Source organism: Sinocyclocheilus grahami, unplaced genomic scaffold (genome assembly GCF_001515645.1).
Source record: "Sinocyclocheilus grahami isolate Dianchi unplaced genomic scaffold, SAMN03320097.WGS_v1.1 scaffold145.1, whole genome shotgun sequence".
In the NCBI taxonomy this organism is placed as follows: domain Eukaryota; kingdom Metazoa; phylum Chordata; class Actinopteri; order Cypriniformes; family Cyprinidae; genus Sinocyclocheilus; species Sinocyclocheilus grahami.
This window is the reverse complement of record NW_015505324.1, coordinates 339,093-352,813: the sequence shown is the minus strand read 5'-3', so window position 1 is coordinate 352,813 and position 13,721 is coordinate 339,093. Positions and strand designations below refer to the sequence as shown.

Below are 13,721 nucleotides of genomic sequence, written 5' to 3'. Positions count from 1 at the left end.
TGGATGAGGAAAAATACTGTCAAATTCTTGAGGAAAATCTGTTGCCCTCCGCCATAAAGTTGTCTATGGGAAGAAGGTTTACCTTCCAATATGACAACGGCCCAAATCACACAGCAAAACTGATCACACAGTGGTTGGAGGACTGAAATCCCATTGAAAATTTGTGGAATGATTTTAAGACTGCAGTCCACAAATGGTAACCATGAAATTTAACTGAACTTGAGCAATTCTGCAAAGAAGAGTGGACAAATATTGAAGTAGCTGTAGAGACATATCCCAACAAACTAAAAGCTGTAATTAAAGAGACAAAACAAAAAAAAACAAGGGGGTGATCCTTTTTCGAACTTTGTGATTCTGATTTTTTTTTCCTGACTTGTTGGTTTTATATCTTTCACTTGGATGTTATAAGCTGCAGTGAATAAACAAAAACTTTCCATCTTCATTTGTGAATATATGAAAGGGGGTGATTATTTCGATACCCACTGTACATACATACATACGTACATACATATATAAAAATGGGAGTGGGTGAAGAAAGAAGAAAAAACTAAATGTAGTTAAGCAAATAAATAAATAAATATTAAATAAGCAAAAATAATAAAGATATAGGGACTGATTTATATACTATATATTTGTAGATACATTGCAGGATAAAATAGTAATAATCAAGAAAAGAAAAATGGAAAAATAGAATATATAAAAAGAATAATATAATTTAAATAAACAACAATATATGCATTGCATATACTTTTATACAGATGTTTAAAAAAATTTCCTTATACGTATCATTATAAAGACATTATAAGAACCATGAAATTAAATTAAATTATAATTTTTTTGTATTATAGAAGCTTAATTTATATATTTTAATTTTAAAATTAATATGCATGCACACACACATATATATATATATATATATATAGTTGTTATTTCAACATAACTCGTTATTTCGACATATTAACTCGTTATTTCGACATATTCACAAATGAAGATGGAAAGTTTTTGTTTATTCACTGCAGCTTATAACATCCAAGTGAAAGATATAAAACCAACAAGTCAGGAAAAAAAAATCAGAATCACAAAGTTCGAAAAAGGATCACTGTCAGGGTTAGGGTAGAGGATGGAGTGAGGACTCAGTATTGCAGAAAAATGGGCTTTATTTTAAAATAAAACAAAACAAACAACAAAAACTACCCCGAGGGGGAAAAACAGGCTGGCAAGGCAAGGCAGGATCTGGACACATCCAGGGATTGACGATGACGAACTCCCGCACGACTGCAAACACAAGGAGAATAAATGGAGAGCAAATGAGGAGGGTAATGAGGGATCACATGTGTCAGCTGACCCGTAGTGAACTGTGAAAGTTTTCACAGATCAGAATAGTGATGTTAGTGACCCAGGGAAGGGTCAGCTGACCCAAACTGCACTGTGAACTTTTTCACAAATCAAAATAGTGATGTAAATTAATTAGGGAAGGGTTAACTGAACAACACTGCACTGTGAAACTTTTACAAATCAGAATATTGAAGCCAATTACTCAAGGAAAGGTACAACAACCAAAACTTTATTGTCAAACAAAGTGTACAATTGTATATGTGTATGTGCTCATTTACTTTATGAATTGGAAACCGTTATTCACAGGAACAGCACCGAATGACATTATTATAATCTACAAAAAACGGGGGGCAGAGCAGAGATAAACACTGCCACACAATAAAATGCGATTGTGAAAGTTTTCACAAATCGAGCTCGACCTAAAACAATGTTTTTGTATTCCAGCAGTCTGCGTGTTTATTGGTAATAGACGTTAAACATGAAGAACGCCTTTCTTTCACATTCCTTACTAGCGGACTTACCAAGCGGTTTACGGACAAGAGCATTTGCTGTGAAAAAATTCACAGATCAAGCTGGTGAATATGACACCGGTTTCATTCCTCTAAGTGTCCAACTTTTGGAGCTATAGGCATTATAAAATTAAGAGTCGCTACGAAAAGAAAAACAGATTTCGGCCCGAAGGACAGCGTCACCTGAATTCACAAAGCATGGAGAATGATATTCGGTATTAATTGCATGTCTATGACTGCGCGCTGCGTATTTATAGCCAAAAGAAATCTGAATATCAAACCGCAAACTATCTTTACTGCGGTGCGATAACGTTACTTCTTCAGACGATTGCGACTTCGCATATTTAGCCCCAATATAACGTTTTTGGCTATTGAAATGTTTTAATTGTTTGAATACGCTTTAAACCTCAAACATAGGGTCAAATCCCCTATAATTCGCACACTTGGTATGGGCACAGACAGTATCAACTCTATGCAGCGGTCTGGATGAAGGAGAGGCGTTTGGGCCAAACGTTCCGTTTTCTCAGCAGCAGACGCGCTTCAGCAGGTGGCAGCAGCAGCAACACAATTTGCAGCTCTACGGGTGTCGCTGACTGCGGTGCCGAGCCGATCGAATGGGCTATGGCTATACCTGAAGAAAAAAGTTGATTTCTAAAGAAAAAGTTCAATCCTTTGGAAATTCAGGGAATTGGACCCCTTCCTGACAAGATTTGTTTAAGTCATCACCTGTTGGAATTGCTCCAAAATGTTGTTGTTACAAATCAGATGATGATGATGATGATGATGATGATGGATGGACCTCACTGGAAGAAATTCTGGTAAAACGAGTGTGCATATTCTATGCCGAGCCCACCCGGTACACCTGCGTAGGTAACTGACGTCTGGAGTCACTGCTGATAGGCTATAAATGGAGCCGCGTCGTCACAAGTCGTCAGTAACAATGTTGATGGTTGGCATCGCTTTCAAGTGTATGAGCTCCTCTAAAAGGAGTAGTGCTGTTTAATGAGGTTTTGCTAATTTTACGACATGGAGGAATACAACGACACGTCTTTATCATTTCAGAACGACAGTGGTTTAGATCACCAAATCGACAATGTGACTTTACCTGTGAAGGTTCCGCTAAGTTATCAGATCTCCACGTCTTTGCTGATCGGCGCGCTCATTCTATGTTCCATATTTGGAAACGCCTGTGTTGTGGCGGCTATTGCTTTGGAAAGATCCCTGCAGAATGTTGCAAACTACCTGATCGGATCACTTGCCGTGACGGACCTCATGGTGTCGGTGCTTGTGTTGCCAATGGCGGCTCTTTACCAAGTTTTAGACAAGTGGACACTTGGACAGGTAACTTGTGATATTTTTATTTCCTTAGACATTTTATGTTGCACATCTTCAATTCTGCACCTGTGCGCTATAGCTTTGGATAGATACTGGGCGATCACCGACCCAATAGACTATATGAAGAAAAGGACATTAAAACGTGCCGCTCTTTTAATCACCGTTACCTGGTTTGTCGGCTTTTCGATATCAATTCCACCCATGTTGATCATGAAATCTCAACCCAAGAGTAAAGCAGAAGACATGGCCAATCCTGAAGCTTGCATGATCAGCCACGACCCATGGTACACTATTTATTCCACCTTCTGCGCATTTTACATCCCTCTGATTCTCATGCTGGTCTTGTACGGACGCATATTCAAAGCGGCAAGATTTCGCATTCGCAAAACCGTTCGAAAACCTGTGAAAAAGAGGGTGAAATGTTTGACTGTGTCACCTGCGCTTTTTAAGCGAGCCAACGGAGAGCTGGGCAAAAACTGGAAAAGCGCAGTCGAACCCAAGCCCGCCGCGTGCGTAAACGGCGCGGTTAAGCACGCGGAGGACGGCGAGTCTCTGGAGATCATCGAGGTTCACAGCAATTCCAAACACAACCTGCCTCTGCCCAACACTCCAAACTCTGTCCCTCTGTTCGAGAACAAACACGAGAGGAACACCGAGGCGAAGAGGAAGCTCGCCTTGGCGCGCGAGCGCAAGACAGTGAAGACTCTGGGCATTATAATGGGCACTTTCATTGTGTGTTGGCTGCCATTCTTCATCAAAGCGCTCGTGCTGCCTTTTTGTCCGTCTTGTGATATGCCTTTGTGGCTCATCGACGTCATTAATTGGCTCGGGTATTCAAACTCGCTTTTGAATCCCATAATTTACGCATACTTCAATAAAGACTTTCAGAGCGCTTTCAAGAAAATCATTAAATGCCATTTTTGCAGACCATAAACATACTGTTTTTTTCAGTTTTAACTGTCAGAAACACTAGTTTAAACAGTCCTGATTGCTCAGAAGAACAATAGTGATGTTTTTTAACAGCACTGAAAACTTAGAACCACTATAACTATAACTATAACTGATTTTATATATCAGATGTATATGCTATGATATCGGGATAATGTGTACTGAAAAATGAAGATGTTTATTTCATATCCATGACAAACAAAGATAATGTCTATTATGTCAAAATAAAAAGTCCCACTGTATGTTTACCTCGTGTCCTTGTCCTTCTGATTGTATTTTTTATTTAAATAATCACATTTTGCACAGACCAAAACAGATAAATACTAATGTTTATGAATGAGAAGATCACGCTGTGCAATACACAAAGAAAAATAATTGACTTGAATGATTAAAAATAAATAATTGTTCGAGGAATATGTTTTACTGTTGTCTAACAAATTAAATAAGTAATTGCTAGAAAATAAAATTCTAAGGACCCTTTTTATAAATCGTCACCTTAAAAGTTTGACGCCTTTGAAGATATTAACACATTTATAAGATTGACTTGGATGGAGGGAGGCATAAGCATATCCATTATATAAGTATCAGTATATATGTAATACTGTAATTGTAAACCTATTTAAAAAAAATTCATATCATGTTTGATGGCACATGACCACATTTAATAATTCACAGATCAAGGATTTCAAAAAGCTAATCACAGGAGGTGTCCTTTGCTCACATGATCGCGTCACTCTTAGTCCATCATTTAAATCTTTATACTTTTCCTCTATGCCAGGCACTTTAAACGCCGTTAATCCTGACTTGTGCCTTCATCCCCTGTGGAAACCCTGTGTGAAACAATGGAAACAAAGGAGCAATGGAGAGGCCAAAAGATCCTCTTAACAAATCCCTTCATAAAAAATGTTTTTACAACAAGATGCTCCACCGCACATATCTCTATATTTCTGTGGTGATAGAAATCTCAAGGCTTTTACATGATCAGGAACGTGCCAGTGCAAATTGTTCCAATGAATTATATTAACAGGTCCCCAGCTGGCACTGTTTATGTCAACTGATGAGTTCTTGTTGAAACAAAATTGTCTGTTCCATCAAGTGCTGAAAATGAACATAAAATAAAACAGGCAACTGTGCTACATTATGACTTGAGCGTTCAAACTCCAAATATTTTGTCCCATTAGAGCAACAAATCTATGGAATAATTGTTTGCTTGTTTTTGGAGGACTACTGCTAGGATCATATAGTCTCAAAAGTTGCTACAGCAGCCCTGCCATCCAGTTGTGTTTGAATCACTAAAAGCCACTCAGAGCAGACACAGTGATGCTGGTCACCATAGCGACACTCAGATGTTTCAAACTCTGGGTCTGAGGTGCAATTATCTGATCAAAGGCCTAGGACAATAGACAGAGCCCACGTGCACACCCACAGCTGGCATGATTTAGCAACCTGAGGATCCACAGCTATTTATTAACAATGATAAAGCTCCAGAACCCTGCTGAGAAACCACTGCTGATCACTCAACAAACATTGGGAAGGTCCATAATTGTGTATTTTGGGTTACAGCTCTGCAAAAAATGCTTTAGAGCTTCCTAACAAATATACAGTAGAGACAGTTTGAAACTGGTTAACTATTAAATCTTTTCAGCCAAAAAGAGCATAATGGTTTGTCAAGCTCTGAAATGGGCAAAAAAGCACCAGAAATACAACAAAGATTCCTGGTGTATTTTTATTTTTTACAAGAAAATTTTTTTCTCAATTGTTTGTGAAATTTATTAGCAATTTCTAAAAATTGTTTCTTGCTTGTATACAAAGAAACGGCAAGTAACACATTGATATTAAACATGGAATTTCAGGAAGACTGAAATAATATGTTGTGGTAAAACATACTCCAATAATCTTTGTTATATTTACAGTTTTGAAAAATCATTGTTTCACACAATGCAATCATATAAAAAGGCAGGAACTGCAAGTGTTTATTAAATAACTGAAAACAGTTATTCAGGTTAAAAAAGTGTGACACCAAGACCACTTCAGGTGAAATTACATAATCAGGCTTTCTATGAGCTGTGGTTGTTAAGTTTGAGATCTATAAATTCTGAAAATGTCTCAGTCTTTCAACCAAGAATAATCAGAGGCAGATGCACTGTCATAAAAAGATATTCTGGAAAGTCCAATGTAATCCAGCCAGCTGAATGCTGATTCTCAAGTGACCGTCTTCACAGCAGACAAGAACAAGAGACAAAGGTTCAAACTCAAGAACTCAACTCAGCCATACGTAATTCACAGGGGAATTGGTACATCCAAAAAAAAAATTTAAATGTCCAGCTTGGGTCTTGTGCACACTAGCAACAATTAAAGTGAAGTGACATGTGGCCAAGTATGGTGACCCATACTCAGAATTAGTGCTCTGCATTTACCCATCCAAAGTGCACACACACAGCAGTGAACACACACACACCGTGAACACACACCCAGAGCAGTGGGCAGCCATTTATGCTGCGGCACCCGGAGAGCAGTTGGGGGTTCGGTGCCTTGCTCAAGGGCACCTCAGTCGTGGTATTGAAGGGGGGAGAGAGCACTGTACATTCACCACCTACACCTTAATGTATCCCACCACCTACAATCCCTGCCAGTACGAGACTCGAACCCACAACCTTTGGGTTATGAGTCTGACTCTCTAACCATTAGGCCACAACTTCCCCACATTGTGAAACAGACCTAAAATAAAACAACAAAAAAATGTGGTTCTGTGGTTCACAGTTACAGCTGGAGTGTGTCAATGAAAGCTTTCCCAGAGGTGTCAGGTGCTAGTATTCCAACTTCAGTTAGAGGACATATGAAAGGTAAGTTTTTCAAAGCACTTCATTCAAAATCAGCACAGAAGAAAAGGTGTCCACATGATATGAGAAAGAAACGGGCAGTATACCATAACATTGAAATTTATTGTTCATTGCTATTTTAGGTTTGGGCTTTTTGCCATTTTTAATGAAAGAGACAGTTGAGAGGACACAGGAAATGAAAGCAAGGGAAAGTGGGATCGGTACGTGATACCAGAATCAAAGTCACGTCTGTTGCATAGGAGCCACTTTGTGTGTGTCTGGAACATTTACTATACATGGCCACGGCTCCAAAAATGCAGTATATTTTCAGCACTGCAAAATATATTTTGTTCATTTTATACATTCTCTTGTTTCCTGTTATCAAAAGTTTTAGACTGTCAAGCACAAAGCATAAACATGCAGCTTGGTGTAAAATCAAAGACACTCACATACATGCATGCAATCGTGCACATTTACAATCTTTGCAGGGATGGAACTGATTCTAGCTTGTTTTCTAAATAAGAATTACTTCAATATTCCAAGTCACAAACCAGAACAACATCTATACATTTGATAGACAGTTGTATGATATTATCCATAAAGTATTCTCAGTGTTGAAAAATATATTGCTTTATTTAACACTTAACACTTCAAGTGACAAATTTCTTTTGCTTAATGAAATGTTCTTATAAACATAAAAGACTGCTTTCTCTCATCATATACACAAGCAATCCTGCAGTGATTAAATGGGAAGAATAGAGCTTGTACATCTGACTAGCAAGTGCTTTGAGCATCAATACATTAACTGTGACTGAATAATTCAGCTGTGAATAGCATACATCTTAATCATTGATTTAAATACATCAAATGTTATGGAAAATATGATTTAGATCAGTTATATTCAAGGTTAATCTGTCCTGAGTAAAATATAAAATCCATGGCAAGTTTTCAGTTAAAAAAAAGATGTGAACTTTTGCTCCACAATTATCATATTCCTCCCACAGCTATTTCACAATGCTAAAATATACATTATGAGAAAGGGAAGTGGTAGAGAGTAATCAATTATTCAGATATACTTTGTGGCCTTAGAATATTTGTACATGAGCAACATATGCATTTCAGAGATGACAAAGGGCACAGCTGCAGTGTGCTGTAATTTACACAGCTACTAACTCAGAAGCAAGTATTTACTGTGTCCACACAGGTTTACAATATATCTATAAATATATCACAGAAAAATAAATATATGTATACACTACCATTCAAACGTTTGGGGTCAGATATATATTTTTAAGAAATTAATACTTTCATCAAGCAAGATGCTTTAAATGGATCAAAGGTGACAGTAAAGACATTTATAATGTTACAAAAAGAATTCTATTTCAAATAAATGTTTGAATCTTTTATACAATCTTTTTTTATTTATTTATTTTACAATCTTTTGAACTTCCTTTTCATCAAAAATCCTGAAAAAAGTATTATGATTTCAAGAAAAACATTTTCAACATTGATAATAATAATTGAAAAAATGTTTCTTGAGCCCCAAATGAGCATATTAAAAAGATCATGTGACACTGAGGAGTAATGGCTTGAAAATTTAGCTTTGCAATGACAGAAAGGAATAAATTACAGATTAAAATATATTAAATAGAAAACAGCTATTTTAAATTGTTATAATATTTCACTGATTTTTTTTAAATAAAAAAAAAAACACGTACATACAGCCTTGGTGAGCATAAGAAGCTTCTTTCAAAAACATGTAAAAAAATTGTACCAACCTTAAACATTTGAATGGTATTACACACACACACACACACACACACACACATATATATATATATATATATACATACATACAGTATATATATACATACAGTGTATATATATATATATATGTATATTACTTATTTATTTTTATTTTATTTACTTTATAATACATATTTACTTAATGTACATTTGCTAAGACAGTGCGAGTGAAAGAACATTGAACATTAAATCCTAAGAGGCAGAGAGGAACAAAGAAATGGAAAGTCTCCTCAGGAAATCCCACCCTTTAAAGGAAATTCCAAAGGCAGATTCAGGAAAAAGAGGAATATGTTTGTTTCAAAACAAACCCCTTTTCCTGTTACACTTCCTAACATAGGAAACACATTTGAAAGCTTATAAATGTAGCACATCTAATAAAAAAGGGGGCCCAATGTAAATTCAAACATGAATACTTACAAAGATGGTGATTGTCTGATCTACCCCCAACACTTTAAATATGACAAACAGCCCAAAATAACCACAGCTGAAATGAAATCAGCTGTGCATGGACTTGAAAGCATCAGTCCGTCAAAGAGCAGAGTGTTCAAACAGGATCACCTGGGTCTGACTCACACCGGAGGGTCTTGAGGGTCGCAAGACTCCGATCCGCGAATACACCTCTGCGTCCGAGCCAGCTCCACATGACGGGTGAGGGCTGGGTGGGGTGGTGTGGATGATGGGGGCAGACACATACAACATGGGCGGTGGAGGTGGAGTGACGTGAACAGGAGGCTGGGGAACAGGTGGAGGTGGGGAGGGAAGAGAAAGGGTCACTACAGGCAAGTTGGGCTCTTTTAGATCATACCGAGCCATGTGGTAGAAAGCAAAGTATTCCAGAGAATTCCCCGCCTGAGCAAGGCGGAGCCTGTGGCGCAGCAGGAGCACCCAGTACAGCAATGCCAAGATCAAAATCCCAGCCAAGACCATCAACACCACAGCCAAACTGAGCTCAAAGTCCCAGCAAACATGGGGCAGAGATGAGGTCCTACATCCCATGGATGATTGATTCACAGATGATGGCTTCCTGAGAAGAACATTGGGCAAAACAATCAAGTTTCTGTCTGTACTTTCAGTGGGCATAGCTCCCGTCAATCCAGACATGCGTTTCTCAACCACACACTCTTAATAAAGGTTCTTTATTTGCATCTATGGGTCCATGAAGAACCTTTACCATCCATGGAACCTTCAATTCCACAAAAGGTTTATTTATATAGTGGAAAAAACTTCTTAAAAAAGGTTCTTTTAAGACCTGTTCTTAGGGGAACCAAAATGGTTCTTCTATGGCATTGCTGTAAAATCCCCCTTTTGGAAGTGTCTCAGCAGGGGTGAATGTAGGCGACCGTCGCTGAACGTCTGTTCTGGAGAACACGGTTTGCAATCCCAGGAATCGGATCAGGGCCTGATGGCGACTCATGGTGCTCAATTAAAACAGCATTGAAACAGAATGAACCTTTGTGTGAATGACTGAAATATGTAAGTGGTTAACCTGCTGAGATCAGTCTAGTAAGATGGCCATCCTGTGGAGATCTCAGGTCTAATATATAATTTAATCAAAGGCTTCGGTGAGTCTTGCTCACCAGAGAGCTGCTGAGGCTGAGCCAATGTTGAGGCATTTGTGAGGCAGTTGAACTGTTACTATGAGCTGAAGTGTGTAATATACAGACTTTGCAACAGCATAATCATCCAGTCTTCTGAGGTTTGCATAACTTATAACATGGTGGAAATAAAATATGTGCGCAGAAATTCAACTTTAAAAGAATTAAAAACTTACTTAGTCCACAGAATTCCATAGAAGTATTCCTGACGAGGAACTGAGAGTTGTGCTCTAAAAATGTAGGAGAGAGCTTTTGTCGTGGAAGGAAATTCATAGAGAGTTCAGGAAAACATTCTACACAGTCCTGTCTGGGGATTGGCTGAACTCACTATCTCTATGGTTACAGGAAACTGGCAAAGGATGTTTGTCTGTTTCGCTGAAGTATTCTCATGTGAGAGGAAAGAACTGACTTATCAAAAAACGCAGGCTTGCCGTCAGGGGCACAAGCCAGATTTAAATGACTCTTAAACAAAATGACTCACATAAACATATAAAATACATTAATTGTACAGTACTGTTTACTTTTTGTGACTTCAATTAAAGTCGAATAAATGTCTCAGATCCAAAAGTTAATACTTACAAAAAAATTTTTTATTTAAAAATGAAAATTAATTTCATTATTTCAAGTTTGTGTAAAAGAACATACTGTATGATTTATTTGAAGGAATTAATACTTTCACTCAACAAGGATGCCTTTAATTTGTCAAAAGTGACAGTAAAACATTTTTTAATGTTACAGATTTCTATTTTAAATAAATGCTGTTCTTTTTAACTTTCAATTCATCAAAGCATAATGAAGCACAACCATTTATAACATTAATAATAAAGTTCCCTGAACAGCAAATCATCATATTAAAATTATTTCTGAAGGACCATGTGACACGGAAGACTGGCGTAAAGATGCTGAAAATTCAGCTTTGCCATCACAGGAATAAATTACATTTTAGAATATATTCAAATAAAAAAACAGCTATTTTAAATTGTAATAATATTTCACCGTATTAATGTTTTTTTTTACAGTATCTTTGATCAAATAAATGCAGCCTTGTATTTGCTTATTTGATTAGTGACCTAGAAATAGTGCAAAATTTTAAGTATCTTTAAAGTATCAACTCGCAGGAAAAAGAATACAAGAAATCATTAATGAAAACCTCCCATTCAAAATGATAGATTAATCAATATTACTTGAATTATCCATCGATTACGTCTGTTTTCATGTGCAGTTGAAAAGTCTTGTGAGAGACGTCTCTGAGGAATATCAATATTTTTTGCGTACAGTACTGTGTAGGCACAGACCATACAGAAAATCAAATAATTAATCGAAGGACTGCAGTTCTTTCTGAAATCTGCAGCTATTGAAAAGCACACACTTCAGTGCTGGAGTGGTGCTGCTCTAGAGGTTTTGTGTATTAGGAAGCACTGTGCTGTTGGCATTGGCTCCACTGTAATCTGAGCCACCTGCAGCCCTCCCCAGGCACAGCGCAGCAAGACAGATTAAAGCCAGCTCACAATCACTCATGTGAGTTCCCCATGGACAGGTGGGTCAGTATGAACCCAGCAATAATGGAAAAAAAGTGCAAAAGCTCTCAGAGGCCACTGCAGGTTATCAGAGTTAGGTACTCTAGGACTCTATACAAGCATAATTCAATATCACATTGATATGCCTTATAAGCAAGACCAAGTCACATTGTGAGTTATAAACTTGCAATTGGGGAAAATAAATAAATAAATAAAGTCTCAATTGTTTTTTAATCTTAAGGCAGAAACTGGCTTCCATAGATAAAAATATTCAACTCTATATGATATCAATAAATATTCGCCAGCTATGACAGTGTGCTGGATCTAAAGTATTCATGTCTCTTCACATCACATAACCAGAAAATGTCCATTTAGCCTCAAAAAGGTGTTTAGGTGACAAAACCAGGTCCTTGTGTGAAACCATTTAGATGTTGCTCAGAAAAATAATTGCTTTTCCTGTTATGAGAGTGAAAAGAGATTGTGTTGTTTGTCTAAATTGCTGTGGAGAAGATGCTCTTGACATAGACTACAATCTTTAAAATAAATAAGGCATATAATGGACAAACAAAAAGAGGACAACTAAATGATCACTTGAGTTACACAGCTTTAAAGTGGTGTAAAGTCTCATTTAAATTAATTGTTTTTTTTAAACCAGGAAAAAATTTTAAACCAGTTTTTAAAATAACAGTTTTAGAATAAAACTGAAACACTATGACATGAATTTAATTTTAAAATATTGATGTTTCAGAACTATTTCTAGTAAGAAAATTTGTCACAATGACCATGTAAAAATGTCATACTTTCATATGATCCTGCTGACATTTATTATAGAATAGTACTATTATTTTTTACAACCAAACTCTGTTGTGAATGTTTGCATCTAACATGTCATATGAACAATTATTTCGTAAATAGACTGATGTAAGTCTATCACAGTAACAATTAATGGTTCAGCACTGACATAACTGAAAAATACTCACGGAGTTCAGGTGTGAGTTGATTCATTGACTTTATGAGTCTGATTCAAACCGCCAAAAGAAAAACCCAGTCCGGGACAGTTCTGTGAATGTTCTGAACTGAGTTAAAACAAAGAAACCTGTTCACAAGAATTTTTTTTTTTTTTCGCAAATTGGAAATTGTGACCCATGCATTCTAACATATGAATAAACTGTATGTGGACATGCACAAATCTTTCTCAGTTGCTTTTTAAAGTCTTATTGCAAATTTAATTGTTTGATATCATCTTGCTAGAGTTGAGCTTTATTCAAATTCTCCAAATTCTCCAAAACTTAGTTTTGATATATTTCAAACTGATATTATGAGAAAAACATTTCAGAACATTTTAATTGGATTGATTTATCTTGGGTGATGGGTGCCCTGTAATATCTCTGTGGCCCACCAGGGGCCCACAATTTCAGAAGCTCATTACGTCCAGAAAGCAGAAAATGGCGATTTGTGAAAAAAAAGACTCATATGTCATAGACTTGAGACCTGAAAATACATACCAAATATTAAGACTTAAAATTCATTTCAATCCCACACATAAAATGTTCCTACACAATTCAATTGAACTTGTAATAAGAAATTATTTAAAACAATTAAGAAAAAAATATAAATATAAGCATTTTTACTAGTGGTATCAGAACTTTTGACCTCACTGCATCTTAAAAGGGAAGCATGTGATTCCTGAACATTGAAGCTTTAGGGATGTTGTGAATGGCAGTTGTGTCCAGTCTATCACAATAAGGAACATCATACTTTGAGCATTACAGGAAGTGTAGGTTTAAAAATGCACATGTGTTCTTCTGAGCTGAACATTAAATAAAAATATGTGACATTAAAAGTGTCGACTGACAG

General features: G+C 36.7%; 1 protein-coding gene across 1 annotated transcript; it reads left to right on the top strand.

Moving 5' to 3' along the window:
• The first annotated feature begins 2,797 nt into the window (after positions 1-2,797).
• LOC107591737 (5-hydroxytryptamine receptor 1A-beta-like) lies at positions 2,798-4,359 on the top strand. The gene has a single exon (XM_016280972.1). It carries the CDS (start codon positions 2,871-2,873, stop codon positions 4,110-4,112), a length of 1,242 nt encoding a protein of 413 aa, XP_016136458.1. The 5' UTR covers positions 2,798-2,870; the 3' UTR covers positions 4,113-4,359.
• Positions 4,360-13,721: the final 9,362 nt, after the last annotated feature.

Excerpts from the sequence above, each read along its gene's own strand:
- LOC107591737 (XM_016280972.1), top strand. The coding sequence starts at position 2,871 with ATGGAGGAATACAACGACACGTCTTTATCATTTCAGAACGACAGTGGT.